This window comes from Narcine bancroftii, chromosome 13, assembly GCF_036971445.1.
Source record: "Narcine bancroftii isolate sNarBan1 chromosome 13, sNarBan1.hap1, whole genome shotgun sequence".
Classification (NCBI taxonomy): domain Eukaryota; kingdom Metazoa; phylum Chordata; class Chondrichthyes; order Torpediniformes; family Narcinidae; genus Narcine; species Narcine bancroftii.
Window position 1 is genome coordinate 86264281 of NC_091481.1, and position 17299 is coordinate 86281579.

At 48.7% G+C, this 17299-nt stretch overlaps 1 protein-coding gene across 2 annotated transcripts in view; it reads right to left on the reverse strand.

Moving 5' to 3' along the window:
- Nucleotides 1-17299, reverse strand: part of LOC138747863 (transforming growth factor beta-3 proprotein-like) — a 51801-nt gene that overhangs the window by 21730 nt on the left and 12772 nt on the right. For both annotated transcript variants that reach the window (XM_069907448.1, XM_069907449.1), the window contains exon 2: nucleotides 12089-12231. In XM_069907448.1, coding sequence (XP_069763549.1) covers nucleotides 12089-12231 — 143 coding nt within the window. The remainder of the gene's footprint in view (nucleotides 1-12088; nucleotides 12232-17299) is intronic.

Genomic DNA, 17299 nt, shown 5'->3' on the forward strand with positions numbered 1-17299 from the left:
TGTTCATTGGAGATGGATGGGACACAGGAGAGAGGGAAGGGGAAAGAAGGGGAGAAGTGACTGGGGAGGGTTTGTTTGGGGCTATGAGAAAGCAGAGCTGGGGAGGGGGGGGAGAGAGGGGGAGAGAGAGAGAGAGAGAGAGAGAGAGAGAGAGAGAGAGAGAGAGAGAGAGAGAGAGAGAGAGCTAAGGGAGAGGATACATAGGGTTCCATCGGATACCAGAGAAGTCGATGTCAATGCCGTCTGGTTGGACGGTGCCCAGTCAGAAGATGAGGTGTTGTTTCTCCAATACGCGGGTGATCTCAGTCTGGCCGTGCACAGACAGACATGTCGGCAAGGGAATAGGACGGGGAATTGAAGTGAGTGGGGGGGTGGGCAAACTGTCACATCATCATCAGAAAGAAGAGAAAATGTCCTCCAGCTTCCCCTGTGGTTGTGCAGGCCCAGAAATTCCAATCACATTGGTTGAATTATGCTCTTACATTTGGAACTGGTATTAAGATCTCCTCAGCCCTGATGATTATAACAAGGGGTTTATGCTGTTGTGGTTATTTGTGGTGGTTTTGCTCCTTCATCCTTCCAAATATTCACAGTTAGCAGTTCCAGAGAATTTTTCAGTGACATATTGGTTTTGCCTACGATTATATTCAGTGAAGTGCAGAAGCCCAATACAACCATTCCAAGATGGGTGGAACGTAAGGGCAGGGATCTGATGATAAGGCTTCATCAGGCACTGGTGAGACCTTTCACGGAGGATTGTGAGCAGTTTTGGGCTGCTCGTTTAAGGAAGGATGTGCTGATGTTGGAGAGAGTTTGGAGGAGGTTCAATAGGATGATCCCGGGAATGTAAATGAGGAGTGTTTAGTATCTCCTGGCCTGTACTCATTGGAATTTAGGAGAACGAAGGAGGGGATCTCATTGAAACACTTTGAAAGGCGTGGACAGTGAAAATGGCCGTTTAAACCTGTGCCATCCAATTCCATCGAAATTGACCGACAACGTTTTGGAGAGTGGGAGGAAACCCATGCAGGTCACAGGCAGAACATAGAAACTCCTGACAGACAGCACCGTATATAAACCCCGATCACTGGTACTGTAATGGCTAACCGCTACGGTAATCGTGCCGCATGACAGGCTGTTTACAGGAATCCCACTCTGCCTCAGTTGTGGTCCTTTAATTAATCGGGCTTCTGCGGCTCAGACACACTGGTGGGATACTGAAGGACAATGCAGACCAATTGGCAGAGGTCTTCACGGACATTGTCAACACCTCCCTGTTCCCAAAGGGGTTCAAGACGACCACCAACATCCCGGTACCCAAGAAGGCGACAATAACAAGCCTCAATGACCACCAAACTTTGGCTCTGACCTCTACCATTATGAAGTGCTTCGAGCGTCTGGTGATGGAACGCATCAAAGCCCACCTCCCAGAGATGCTGGAGCCATTTCAATTTGCCTATAGAAGAAACCATTCCACAGGCAATGCTATAGCCTTGATGCCTCACTCAGTTCTGACCCACCTGAAGAACAATGCCTCATACGCCAGGCTGCTGTTCATTGACATCAGCTCAGCGTTTAATACAAGAGGCTGATGGAGAAGCTGTCCTCATTGGAACTCAACACCCTTCTCTGTAACTGGATCCTGGACTTCTTAACGGAAAGACCACAGTCTGTCTGGGTCAGAAGCAGAACGCAGATCACCGTCACACTGAGCACTGGCGCACCTCAGGGCCATGTGCTCAGCCCGCTCCTGTTCATGCTACTGACCCACGACAGCATCACCAGATCCAGCTCCAATAGGTTCATCAAGTTTACAGATGACACGACAGTTGTCGGCCTCATCAGCAACAATGATGAGTCGCCCGACAGAGAAGGGGTGGAAAATCTCGTGATCTGGTGTGGGAGGAACAACCTGCGTCTCAACATGGACAAGATAAAGGAGATAATCGTGAAATTCAGGAACAACCACCCTCCACTTTTTTATCTGTACAGCACTTTGGTCAACGTGAGTTGTTTAAAATGTGCTATATAAATAAATAGATAGATAAATAGACGGAATTAAACTAAAACATCAACAACTCTGTGGTGGAGAGAGTAGAGACACCAAGTTCCTTGGAGTTCACTTAACCAGTAACCTATCGTGGACCTTCAACATCTCCTCACTTGTCAGGAAGGTGCAACAGTGACTGCACTTCCTGAGAAGACTGAAGGGGGCAAGACCACCGGCCACCACCATGTCAACCTTCTACAGGAGCTCTGTCGAGAGCATCCTGGCCGGCTGCATCACATTGTGGGTACAGTTGCTGCAGAGAAATAGATCGGAGGTCAATCCACAGGACCATAAGAGTGGCAGAGAGGATCACTGGAGTCTCCCTCCCCCTACCCCACCCCCTCCACCTCCCATCAATGTGATCGACCGGGATCGTTGTCTGAAGAGGGCGTGCAAAAATAATTGAGGACCCCTTCCACCCGGCACACGGCATCTGTCAGCTGCTCCCGTCGGGGAAGAGATCCAGGAGGATGAGAGCCAGCACCACCAGGCTGAGGAACAGCTTCTTCCCACGGGCAGGGAGAATGGTGAACGACCCAAGGAACGGCTCACACTGACCCTCCGAGACCCTCATAGTCATGACACAATATTTAGTTATTTATTTGTATAGATGAAATACCTCTCCTGGATATGTATTGTGTATCTGTACGTGTGCTATATCTGGGTGTGTGTCTGCGTGTTTTGCACCAAGGACCGGAGAACGCCGTTTCATCGGGTTGTACTTGTACAATCAGATGACAATAAACTTGACTTGGTGGATTGGAGAGAGATGTAAACATGTAATGTATTAACCCTTTGGACCCTTTTGACTCGGTTTTGCAGGGCTATCAACATTTGCATAGACTTTGTGTCCCCATTTTCCGGGACTGGGTTTATACCCAAGCACAGGCTGGTTCGTCCTGATGTTCACACTGTAGACCCAGACCAGATGAAAGGTCAAAAAAGGCTAGAGTCCAAAGGGTTAACAGAGGTGGAACATGAACTTTCTTTTTGTTGCTTTCTGGAAACATAGCCTCATGTAACATGCAGGCACACTGTCCATTGATATCAATGAGCTGGATTGGGAAGGGGACTCACACAGACAACATGTAGTTGTTGTATAGTTCCAGGAGTCTAAACGCTGCTCCGGGACACACCTCTCTCCTTCAAAATGAATATATTTACCATGGCTCACCAGGCCTTGGACAACTTGACTGATAGAAATCTGACTTCAGAAATCAGCCATAAAACTTTTTAAAAGATTTGTTCAATACAGCAGGAGTAATAAAATGTTTTGTGGCATTCATTAATAACGAAGTAGAAAATATATCATTCAAGTTCCACGTAACCAGTGAGCCAGGACCCATAGTACATCACAGCACAGTACAGGCCCTTCGGCCCACGATGTTGTGCTGACCTATGTAAACCTACTCCACAATAATCTAATCCTGGTTCCTCAGCCTGGTGGTGCTGGTTCTGATCTTCCTGTATCTCTTCCCCAAAGGGTGCAGCTGAAATATGCTGTTTGCAGGGTGGAAGGGGTCCTCAATGATAATGCACGCCCTCTTCAGACAACGATTCCAGTAGATCACATCGATGGTGCCAACCTATGGAAACCTACTCAATAATCTAACCCTTCCCTACCTCATGCCCTCTATTTTTCTTACATCCATGTGCCTGTCGCAGTATTTTAAATGTCCCTATCGTACTAGCCTCCACCACCACCCCTGGCACTGCATTCCAGGCCCACACCACTCTCTGTTGGAAAAAAATTATAGATTTTATGTACAGCTCGGGTAGAAGTCAATTCTGGCCATTTAAACATGTGCTGCCCCTATCACACCCGAATTAACCTGCCAACACTACATGTTTTGGAACGTGGTAAGAAACCAGAGCTCCTGGAGGAAACTCACGCAGGTACAGCAAGAACGTACAAACTCCTTACAGACTGCGCTGGATTCGAACCAGGGTCGCTGGTGCTATAATATCATTAAGCCTCAGGCCTTGACTTCTCCACTTTCCTCCATTCACCGTACACAGATGTCCTCTGGTAGATTTCAGATTTATTGTCAGAGGACATACATGATATCACATACAACCCTGAGTTTCCTTTTTCCCGCGGGCCAGGCAGAATCACCACTAATTGGTGGTATAAAAGGTAAACTGTACACAGCGTAAACATGTAAACAAAGAACTGCAAACACATACGAATGTGAACAAACTGCGATACAGAGAGAGCAAAGAAAAGCAATAAAGTGCAAAGTGAGAGTCCTTAAATGAGTCCCTGATTGAGTTTGTTGTTGGAGTCTTATGGTGGAGGGGGAGCAACTGTTCCTGAACCGGTGTTGTGAGTCTTGTGGCCCCGATACCTCTTTCCCGATGGCAGCAGCAAGAACAGAGTGTGTGCTGGGGAGTAAGGGTCTTTCATGATCGCTGCTGGAATTTGCTTTTGTTTCCCCAGGAATAAGGAGCTGGCTTTAAGTTCTAACCTAGAGTCATAGGCTGATACAGTGTGGATATAGGTGCTATGGCCCAACGTGCCCAAGGTTAAATTAGTCCCAGTAAGGGGAGTGGTAGAATCCAGGGGAAGTTGAATGGATTGAACTCCTTGAGTGCTTAACGAGAAGGGTAGAAGTGCCTGTACCCATGCTTGATATCTACATTACCCTCTCGCTAAGTAGCTCAGTATCTGATAGGGAGGTTGAGCCAGCTGCAACTCCCCCTGCAATTGAATTCTTGGCTTCCGGTCGGTGGGATGTCAGGCGGTCTGGATCGGAAGCAGCACTTCCAAGACCATCGCATTGAGCATCAGGGCTGAGTGCTTGGTCCACTGTTATTCACTCTGCTGACCCACGACTGTGCAGCTAAACACAGCTCGAACCACATCACCAAGTTCACTGATGACACGACTGTGGTGGGCCTGATCAGAAAGAACGATGAGTCAGCGAACAGTGATGAGGTGCAGTCGCTAATGGACTGGTGCAGAGCCAACAACCTGTATCTGAATGTTAATATAACAAAAGAGATGGTTGTCGACTTCAGGAAGGCTCATGGGTGGGTGGGGGGGGGCACTCCCTGCTGACATTTGATGGCTCAACCATTGACGTTGTGAAGAGTGTCAGGTTCCTTGGAGTGCACTTGGTGGAGAATCTCTCCAGGACCCTCAACACCAGCTCCACTGCCAAGAAAGCCCAGCAGCACCTCTACTTCCTGCAAAAGCTGAGGAAAGTTAATCTCCCACCCTCCATCCTCACTACATTCTACAGAGGATGTATCGAGAGCATCATATGCAAGTGTGTCACTGCCTGGTTTGGAAACTGTACAACCTCCTGCAGAGGGTAGTGATGTCAGCGGAGAAGATTATTGGACTTCCCTTCCTACCGTGATGGACATCTCCAACACACGATGCATGAGGAAGGCAAATAATACCCTTCTCACACCCCTCATGTAAACTGTTCTCCCCTCTGTCATCTGGTAGGAGGTACCGTAGTATTCTGGCCCACGCATCCAGATTGGGCAACAGTTTTTTCCCCCAGGCCATCAAATTCCTCAGTTCCTACTAGTAGATCATAGTTTTTATTTTATTATGACTAATATTTAACTTCTGTTTATGTAAATCTGCTCCATGCTCCTGGAGAAAAGCTATCTCGTCTTTACTGTTCATTGCATTAGTAGTTATGGTATGAATGGCAAATAAAGGTGACTTGACTTGACACTAGAGCTTGCATGCCCGAAATGGGCTGAATTGCCTCTTTCTGCAGTGTGCCTTTCTGTAGCAACAGTTGTTCCCAGCCCTGAGGCTAGCTGGCTCAAACACACCCAACCTGGCACCATACGTCTTGATTAAATTTCTCAGCCTTGTCAGTTCCAACATGGAATCTTTGCCAAAGACTTCTGTACAGACTCTCCCAGTCTCCACGGAAGCTCAGCTGAAGGAAACAGGGAGCACAGATTATAGTAATCATCATTTGGGAATTGCATGGAACAGGTTCTATCCAAGGCACCGTGTGTGGGCTATATATAGAGGCTGGATTGGTGGTGTCCCCACCCTGTCAGACCAGGGGAATTTAACCCACGTTGGACGGAGGCAGAATGGGCGGGAGGATCAATCCGCGGTGAGGCCTTGCTGTTCATTCAGCCACCAGGCTCCAAAGCTCGTTCTGAAAGCTGCATTTACTGAGAAACGCTGTCTCCTGTCGGAGCGCAGGCGATTCGATAGTTCCCCTGCTCGATGACCACACCGAGACTGATTTTATGGACATGACAAGATCTTGATGGGGCTGACAGTGGTTGATTTTAAAATCCCTCGATTGCAAGGTCTGGGCCCAAGATGGCCTGATCATGGCAGCATTCTCTGGGGGAGCTGTGGACTGGCGTAGAGCACCAAAAACAGGGAGACAACATCCTTACCGCCCCCCCCCCCCCACCCACATCTGAGAAGGAGAGGCAGAGGAGACAACCCCACAGAGTGGTAAACACAGGATTGGGCCAGCGAGGGCCTCCGCGGCAGAAGAACATGCAGGCAGCGGGCTGTTGGCGACTGCGATCAAAGGACTCACACCAGGCTGCGGGCTGCTGGAGACCAGCTCGAGACTGGCTGAAGGGGTGCGAGATTCCAGAACCGGGATGCAAGAGGATGCCGAGGACAGGAAGGGCTCTGACAGGACCTCGGACGCTGAAGGCTGCCTGATCGTTTAGATCTGGAGCTGGGGTGGATCAAACAGAGGCTGCGGGAATCACTGGAGGCAAATCTACGGACACTTAGTGTCTCTGAGGAACTCTCTTTTGCTTCTCTTTCTTTGACTGTAAGGAGGGCTGGGTAATTTCTGCTAATGGCGAATCTTTACCTGCCTTACAGCAGACTAAATACAGTAATATTACATCTGTTACATGACAATAAAAGGGTCTGGAATCTTTTATCCTCTTGAACTTACATACATGCAGAGATCGGAAGGGTGATTTCCCCGTCTCTACAGAACACAGAACAGGAGTGAACAGAGACAAGGCAACAGGAAAGTGACGTAAAACACCAAAGTCTGTAGACACCATGGATGAAGTAAAAATATTACACTGGAGAAACTCAGCTGGTCAAAGTTCAAAGATAAAGATACATCACCAATGTTTTGGGCCTGAGCCCTTCATCAAGGTTTGGGCAAAGTGAAGGCAGGCGCCCGATCCATTGGGGCACCTGCCGGTATTTGGCTCGTACTTGATGAAGGACTCAGGCCCAAAATATTGGTGATGTATCTTTATCTTTTCTCCATAAAACACACGGTTTTACCTGCTGAGTTTCTCTAGCGCTGTAGCAAAAACACAGCGTCTTTTCAGCATCCATAAAAAGCAAAGGTATATCGCCAACGTTTCGGGCGAGTCCCTCTTCAAGGAATAGGCAGGATGAGCCAGAATTCTCAGAATGCAGACAGTGCCGTCTCGGGGAGGAATCCAGAACACCAAAAGGTGTTCATTGGATGTGATAAGGGATGAGCATTATGTTTTTAATTTTTTTTACAACAGACAAGAGTGAGTTGTTCAAAAGATAGCAGCTGAGCTCAAACATGTCCAAAATTGACAGCAAAGTTTCCACTGACCCCGAGGTGCTCATAATATCACTGAAATTGCAATTGGAGATCATTAGCTGAGTCATCGGTTGCCTTGTTTACGTTTCTCAGTGTTGGAAACCTGACCCTCTCCCTTCTACTCTCCTCCAGGGACAGGCCGAGACCTGAATGCAGGCTGGCTGTCAAAAACACCCTCCCATTCTTGCCAGCGCCCACGTACTGTTTCCACAGGAGGCTTTGGAATTGCTTCCAATGTTCCTGGATCCAACCCTGTCTCCGGGCTGGTGTCCAGGTCTAGTGGATCTAGTCCTGACGCCCACACGCAAAGCTCAGATTCGCCGGACTATTCAACGTGGCTGGCTCCCCTCCACACCATCTTGGGTAATGTATTTTGTGTAGACTCTTCCCTGGGGGGGCGGGGAGTCTCACCAATGGGACAGGAGCTGAAAAGCATCGGATAGGAAGTCAATACAGAGGATCATCAAAACGGCTGAGAAGATCACTGGGGTCTCCCTTTCCTCTACTGACGACATTCAAGTCAAGTTTATTGACATCTGATTGTACGAGTACAACCCGATGAAACAGTGTTCTCCGGACCTCAGTGCAAAACACGCAGACGCACATGCAGACATTACACTTGTACAAACAAAACATACGCAGGACACGTATTCATATATGCAAATAAATATTGTGACATGAATATGAGAGTCTCAGATGATCAGTGTGAGCTGTTCCTTTGGTCGTCCAGCACTCTCTCTGCCCGTGGGAAGAAGCTATTCCTCAGCCTGGTGGTGCCGGCTCTGATCCTCCTGTATCTCTTCCCTGACGGGAGCAGCTGAAAAATGCTGTGTGCGGGGTGGAAGGGGCCCTCGATGATTTTGCAGACCCTCTTCAGACAATGATCCCGTTCAATCACATTGATTGGTTTGGGCAGAGGGAAGAAGACTCCAGTGAGATTCACCAGGAGGGCTCAGAGAATTATTGAGGTCCCTTTTCCATCCAGTACACAGGATCTTTGACCCATCAACATCAGGACGGCCAGGCTAGGGAGAAGCTTCTTCCCAGAGGCGACATTGGGTCTCTTATAAATGTAACAAATTAAATGATTGCAGAAGAGGGAAGAGATAACATGAGTGTTGGCGATGATCTTTACATCCTCCCTGATGAGTGAAGGAAAGTTCAGGGGAGACGTTTCTCTTTACACAGAGAATGGTGGGTGCCTGGAATGCATGGCCGGGGGTGGTGGTGGAGGCTGGTACATTAGCAGACTCTTAGATAGGCCCATGGATGTAGAGGGTTGTGGGTGTGAGGGAGGGAAGGGTTGGATTGTTGTTCAGTAGGTTACATGGGTCGGCCCAACATCATCTAATCTTTATAAATATTTATTTTATATTATGTTTTAGGCATAAATGCGATTAACAGATGCTGTGTGAGAAATGTATTATGTGTGTCCAGAGAGACACTGCTTTGTCTGGTTGTATACGTACAGTCAAATTATAATAAACAGATTTATCTCAAGAGGCCAGTTCTTTGTGTTAGAATCATGTGGTCATCTGTGTGTTAACTCTAACACTCAAAGCTGTCAGCAAGCCAAATATTATCAAGGACCAACCCTGGCCCTGTCATGTCAGCCATCTTGTTGCCCTTTAACCTCTGAAGCCATTGGGCAGAAAATTGGGCTTTTTTCCTCGGAGGCTCTGAGAGATCCAATGGAAATGGTCCATACTCAAAGGTGGTCTGTCCAGGTATCCAATGAGAATGCTCTAACAGAGCAAATGACATGCATGTATTAAATTTTTTTATTTAGACATACAGCACGGTAACAGCCCTTTCCCACCCACAAGCCTGTGCCACCCAATTGACCTACAACCTCCAGTACGTTTTGAAAGCTGGGAGGAATCCAGAGACCCCAGGGGAAAACCCACACAGATATGGGGAGAACGTACAAACTCCTGATTGGGTCCCGATCGCAGGCATTGTAATGGCATTGTGGTAACCACTACGCCCACCATATCTCCAGGACCTTTCTCAAAGATATTTACGGCCAATCAAATGCAATGATCAATATTGGTACAAGAGCTTGTAGCGGCCCTATGGCGCCACTACAGCTCCCAGGAGGCATCGAACCGGCCATGTGACGTCAGTATGTGATGACACCAGTGTGAGTGATTCTGGCTTTTAAAAGGTTGAGCGGGTGATGAAGAGTAAATCAGTTTGATTCACTCTAGAAATGCCTCGTGTGTTTATTTTGTCATGTCCACTAAGATTCCAACTGCTATAAGCTCATGAAACGAATATAGGGATGGCCAGAGAACCCATCAATAATGGGTCGCTGTTCAGAACGTTGACTGACCACCTCTCCCTGTGGACACAGCCTGACCTGCTGGGCCCCTCCAGCTTCTCAGTGTTCCTTCTAGATTCTAGAATCCTCAGTTCATGTCTCTGCATTTTAATAATGTTGGCGAGGGATAAACATTGCCACAGAGATTTTCTCCTAATCCTCTTTAAAATGATGGACAGAAATCTACTCTCATAGTTCCTGATGATACAAGGCGGCCATTCAGCCTATCGAGTCTATATTGTCAAGTCAAGTTTATTCCCATCCCATTGTACGTACAACCCGGCGAAACAGCGTTCTCCGGTCCTCAATGCAAAACTCGGAGTCACACACCCAGATATAACTCACACACAGACGAACAATACACACGCAGGACAAATATTTCACCTATAAAAATAAATATCTTTTTTTTGCAGGAATGAGAGTCTCGGACAGTGAGTGTGAGCAGTTCCTTTGGTCGTTCACCATCCTCCCTGCCCGTGGGAAGAAGCTGTTCCTCAGCCTGGTGGTGCTGGCTCTGATCCTCCTGGATCTCTTTCCCCAACAGGAGCAGCTGAAAGATGCTGTGTGCAGGGTGGAAGGGGTTCTCGATGATTTTGTGCGCCCTCTTCAGACAATGATCCCAGTAGATCACGTTGATGGGGGGGGGGAGTGATTCTCTCTGCCGCCTGTGGATTGACCTCCAATCCATTTCTCTGGAGCAACTGTACTCTAACTTGGCTCTGGAAGCATACCCATCAGATTCTACTCTCCCCTCTACTCACCTCTAACCCTCTTTGACATGCCCGTCAACACCCTGCAACCTCCTGCCACATACCTAGGCCCCGAGGGCAATCTATAGAGGCTAATTAACACCCCCCCTCCGACCCACACATCTCAGGGACATGGGAGCCCCCGAGGGAACAGGGAGAGGGAACACACTCCAAGGTCAAAGGTCAGCATCACACCCAGGTCCCTGAACTCAGAAGGCCACGGTATTCACCGCTGCTCCCCTCCGCCGCACGCCCCCGAGAGGGCGGACCAGTTGATTGTCGCTTCTGAATGACAGCGCGTCCACCAGAGCTGCACTCCCTTGCCACTGCCCAGACTCAGTACCCAAGCCTCAAGAGTAGGACTCAAAGCTGCCTAGCCTCCACCTGGCCCCTGAGCTGAAGCTCTGAGCCCATGGCTGACGAGGTCAATAGAAGGTTCGAGGCTTGGAGAGAAAGCAACTGGCAGCAAGGATAGATAAAATAGCTGGGAAGATATTGCAGTAAAACCTTCAGTATCTGGCACCTATGGGGATTGGTAGACACCGGATAAGTGTATTCTCTGGTTGCTTGAAATTGTGTGTTGTGTGATTGGCGATCTAACTGATGGGGGGCACCAATTTTAAACGTTCGTATTTTTTACCTATTTATTTTCCACGATTTTTTGGCCAGTTGCTTGAAGCTACCAGTTGGTTGATTCCAGATAACACGGATTTTATTGTACATAGAACATCACAGTACAGGCCTTCAGCCCTTGTGCCGACCCATGTAAACCTACTCCACAATAAACTGAACCTTCCCTTCCTTACACCCGTTTTCCTTACATCCATAACACTCAAATGTCCTCATTGTACCAGCCTCAACCACCACCCACAACAACGCATTCCAGGCACCCACCCCTCTCAGTGTAAAAGAAAACTTACCCCTGACGTCTCCCCTAAACTTTCCTCCCCTCATCTTAAACAGATGTCCTCTGTTATTTGCTATTGTTACCCCTGGGGAAAAGGGGCCAGCCATCCACCCTATCTAAACCCCTCATAATCTTGTTAGTGTAGGGGCTGCATGGTTAGCGGGGTTCAAATTCAGTGCTGTCTGTATGGAGTTTGTACGTTCTCCCTGTGTCTGCGTGGGTTTCCTCCCACCCTTCAAAATGCATGGCACAAAAGGGCCTGTTTCCGCGCTGTATGTCTAAATTTAAATATTAAAAATCTTATACACCTCAAAAACTTACAGCATGTTTTCATAACACTGTGGGCCAAAGGGCTGTTCTGTTCTGTAATGTTCAGTGTTCAATGTAACACAGCCGCACTGCTCTCCAACCCGCCACCAGGACCTCCTGTTCTATTGAAACCGCAGCCTGCAGCTGGTAGGGACGAGAGAGCTTGCCCTGCGACCAGGCAGGGCATGGGATTACCTGATAGAGTTCCACACGCTGTTCTTCAGCAGATGCGGAGGGTTGAACAATTCGATAGAGCCGGAACTCAGCGCGAAACAGTGATGATTCACTGGAGATGTTCAGCGAGATATTGAAATGGAAGGTTTTGGAAGGGGTTTCATCTGGAGGAATGCAGAGAGTTTAGGTCAGAACATGTCACCAGCTCCACTTGAACAACAATGGTGTTATGCTCTCATTGAGTTCCATATTGGTTATCATAATATGGTGCCGTTACCAAGTACTCTCTGACTAGAGACTATAGGGGGGTGGGGTTGGGGGGGTGGGGTTAGTCAAAGTGAAGCCACTCTACACTGTTCCAAGTCCCATCATCCACTCCCAGGGCAGGGACACGGGTTAGGTACAGAGTGAAGCTCCCTCTACACCGTCCCATCACACACTCCCAGGGGAGGGACACGGGTTAGATACAGAGTGAAGTTCCCTCTAGACCGTCCCATCACACAGTCCCAGGGCAGGGACATGGGTTAGATACAGAGTGAAGCCCATTTACACTGTCCCATCACACACTTCCATGGCAGGGTCACGGGTTAGATACAGAGTGAAGCTCCCTCTACACCGTCCCATCACACACTCCCAGGGGAGGGACACGGGTTAGATACAGAGTGAAGTTCCCTCTAGACCGTCCCATCACACAGTCCCAGGGCAGGGACATGGGTTAAATACACAGTGAAGTTCCCTCTAGACCGTCCCATCACACACTCCCAGGGCAGGGTCACGGGTTAAATACAGAATGAAGCTCCCTCTACACCGTCCCATCACACACTCCCAGGGGAGGGACACGGGTTAGATACAGAGTGAAGTTCCCTCTAGACCGTCCCATCACACAGTCCCAGGGCAGGGACATGGGTTAGATACAGAGTGAAGCCCATTTACACTGTCCCATCACACACTCCCAGGGCAGGGTCACGGGTTAGATACAGAGTGAAGCTCCCTCTAGACCGTCCCATCACACACTTCCTTGGCAGGGTCACGGGTTAGATACAGAGTGAAGCTCCCTCTACACCGTCCCATCACACACTCCCAGGGCAGGGACACGGGTTAGATACAGAGTGAAGCTCCCTCTACACCGTCCCATCACACACTCCTAGGATTAGACACAGATGGCTCTGGAGTAGTTTATTAGAGATCTATCGTGGACACTCAACATCTCCTCACTTGTCAGGAAAACACAACACTGAGAAGACTGAAGCCGGCAAGGCAACCAGCCACCATCTCGTGTAGAAGTCAATCTTCTACAGGAGCTCTATTGAGAGCATCCTGGCCGGCTGCTTCACTGTACAATTGTACAATTGCTGTAGAGACATGGATTGGAGGTCAATCTACAGGACTATAAGAGGGGCAGAGAGTCACTGGAGTCTCCCTGTCCCCATTGACGTGATCTACCAGGATCTTTGTTTGAAGAAGGCATGTAAAATCATTGAGGACCCCTTCCACCTGGCACACAGCATCTTTCAGCTGCTCCCGTCCAGGGAAGAGATACAGGAGGATGAGGGCCGACACCACCAGGCTGAGAAACAGCTTCTTCCCACGGGCAGTGAGAATGCTGAACGACTAAAGGAACTGCCCACACTCACCCTCTGAGACTCTCATATTCACAAAACAATATTAATTTATTTATTTGTTTGTATACGTGAAATACGTGTCCTGCATACATATTGTTTATCAGTATGCGTGTCATGTCTGGTTGTGTGTCTGCGTGTTTTGCACCGAGGACCGGAGAACGCTGTTTCATCGGGTTGGACTTGTATGATCAGTTGACAAGGTCAGATTCAAGTGCCCGTTAGCTGTTGAATAAAACCTGTTCTTGACCCTAGAGATGTTGGTCTTCAGGTCTGTGGACCTTTGACCTGACGGGAACAGTGAGAAGAGGGTTGTGATGGATTCAATGTCGAACCCCCAGGAGTGACTTTGACAGTGTGGGAACTCTCTAGCCCCTGAACCAGCAGACTTCTGCCTCAGTCCCAGAAGCAAAAACGCAGCGACGTCCCCTCCCTCAGCGACTGACCCAGGCAGGGACCCTGGCCTTCCTGCAGCGGCTTACAGGAAAGAAGGTGGTGGTGCAGAAGTGAAAGTTGCTGCAGTACAAGACGCAGATTACCAGCCCCTCTCACCCCTGTACCCACCACCCCCAAAACAAACAATGTTCCCCAGAACTTTACCTTCCCCCCCCCCACTTCAGTCCACTCCTGCACTGATATCAGGGCAGGGGCCTGTGGTGTACATGAAAGCCACTTCTTTTGATCCTGCCTCCTCTGTAGAGGATTAGACTGTCTTAATACACAAGGCTGAGAATTATCTGGGGTAAAACACCAAGGTCTGCAGACACTGGGGTTGAAGTAAAAACACGGCGCTGGAGAAACTCAGCAGGTCAAACAGTGAACTTTATACAGTGAAGATACAGAGGCAACGTTTCGGGCTTGAGCCCTTCACCAAGGTTTGAGCAAAATGTAGGCAGGCGCCTGAGCAAAATGGTGGGGGGGACAGGGAGGTTATAGGTGGAATAAGGGAGTGAGTCCACACCAGCAATCAGGGGGAGAGGGGGGGTGGGTTGGCTCTGTGATGGAGGAGAGCTGGAGAAAAGGACCAGCATACATCTAACTCCTTCCTCCTGACTCAACCTGCAAGTGAACCTACAGGGGACCCTGCCCTCAGACTCCCAGGTCCCTTTGAACCACTATATCCTGGATTCTTTTCCCATTTAGAAAACAGGTGCCTACCGTCATTTTGCTCACACCTTGATGAGGGGCTCAAGCCTGAAACGCTGGTTCTGTTTCTTTATCTTTGCTCTATAAAGTACACTGATCTACTGAGTTTCTCCAGCACTGTGCTTCTACTGATCATAATCTGGGCATTGTTTAAGTTTTCTCTCGCACAGAGAAAGGGGAAGTCCTGTGATGAGTGTTAACACATAGGCCAAGGCAGGTTCGACTCTCCAGATGCTGACAGAGGCTCTCCACCTTGCTGCCTGACACGCGTTCTGCAGAAACAACCGAGGTTTTCCAGCAGCGAGATGAACATCGGGAACGGCTGGTTCAGTGCACAGAACGACCCCCTGAACCCCAGCCTGCTCCAAGGCACGGCACAGGAACAGGACCACTTACCTTGCACCAGTTCGCTTCCGATTCCCTTCCCCCCACTTTCTTCCCCCATATCAACCTCGTCACTCAAAGGGAAGGGTTAGGTGCTGTGAGGTTCCAACTCCCGTTCACTCCCCAGTGGTAGAGACAAAGCAGGAGGCCATTTGTCCTGTTCTCTCACTACTGGACGAGATGAAGCCTCTGAGCCCAATTTCAAGGCCCAACTCTCAGCTCCCTGCCCCTCCCATCCATGTACCTGTCCAAATTTCTCTTAAATGTTAAAATTGATCCCATATTCTCCAATCCATTGAGCAGCTCATTCCACACTCCCACCCCTCTCTGCCAGAAAAAGTTCCCCGTAACTTTTGCCATTGCGCTCTTAACCCATGTCCTCTGGTTTGTATATCACTGACCCTCAGTGGAAAAAGCCGACCTACATTTATTCTGTCTATCCCCCTCATAATTTTAAATACCTCTATCAAATCTCCCCTCATTCTTCTATGCTCCAGGGAATAAAGTCCTAACCTGTTTAACCTTTCCCTGTAACTCAGTTACATGGACCAGAATCAGCTTCTAAGGTGTTGCCATTGCATTTTTTTAAAATTAATCTCTCCAAGCATACCAGACTCGTGGCAAACGATAACAACAAGTCTTAAGCAAGCATCTTTGATACAATAATAAACCTGGGAGATTCATGCGGATTTTAGAAAATAGATTTTGATCTCCAATGCAAACATGATGATATTTGGGTGGGGGAGGGGAGGAGAGGAGTGAGAGAGGGAGAGGGAGAGAGGGAGGGGAGGGGAGGGGAGAAGGGAAGGAGAGAGAGGGAGGGAGAGAGGGTGAGGGAAGGAAACCCATCCACTGGATATCCCCTCACCAAAGTTACAATGGGGTTGAAGGCAAAGATGTCTGAATCCTCCAGCCAGATATCAGAGATGTCCAGTTCATCCAATCCCCTCCACCAGAGGTGGAGGCAGAGGTGATGCTGAGGGAGGGTCTATAACGGGAGGTGGGCATCTGAGGCCAACTGGTATTTTGAATGTTCATTTATTTGTGATCTGAGCCCTGCTGGCCTTCTCTCTGCTTTAGTCATTGCCCTCTGACAACATGTCCTCCCGATGGATCAGATGTGATTCACGTGCTTCCCCACTCTCTCCCACTCAGTACCAATACCTCCTGTGTCATTCATTCTCAGTGTGCACCCTCTCCCAGTAACTCAAAGCCCACCCACTACCACCCATTATCCAGCTTTGAACAGTTCTGATAAACCCTCTCTCGCCTACTCCCTCTCCCCATCATTCTTATCCCCTCTCTCACTCTCCCTCCCCTTCCTCTTCTCTCACAATGACTGTCTCTCTTCCTCTCCTCCCTCCTTCTCACACACACTGTCTGTCTCTCCCTCTCTATCAACCTGTCCCTCTCCCTCCCTCTCCATATCCCCCACGCCCTCTCCCCTATCCCTCTCTCCCTCCCTCCCTGTCCCTATCCCTCCCTATCCGCCTCTCCTCTTCCCTCCCTATCCTCTCTCCCTCCACTAACACTGCCCAACCAGATGAGTATTCCCAGCATTCTCTGACTTTTCGCGATCAAACTTTTGTCCGTTGTCAGTGCAACAAAGCACCGTGGGACATGTAACTGTATTGAAAGGTGCTATATGAAGGCAGGTCAGTTGTTGGCATGTGGTTTCCCCTCTGAGAACAGGTGGGTACTTTTGAACGACAGTACTTCCTGTGTAAAAAGTAGCAGATAAACTTCCATGAAAGAAACCAAAACGGTTAGGACACATCTCAAATCTACCAGCTGATTCACTCCTCTCAGCTTAAAGTTACCACAGAAAATTCAGGAAACTCCACCAGCCAGGAATTCCCCCATAATTAGATTTGCTAATATTTGTTACAGGCATTTATTATGCAACTAAAGTCCCCATTTTTATTAAATAAAAGATGCTGTCTCGAACACCTCTATGATTTGTTTGGGATCGTCACTTTGATCTCTTCCCTTACAGACACATCAGAAACAAAGGCTTGGTGCTGCATCCTAGCTTCAGTAACTTGGTTTGATCCCAGCCTCTGGTGCTACCTGTCAATGCATT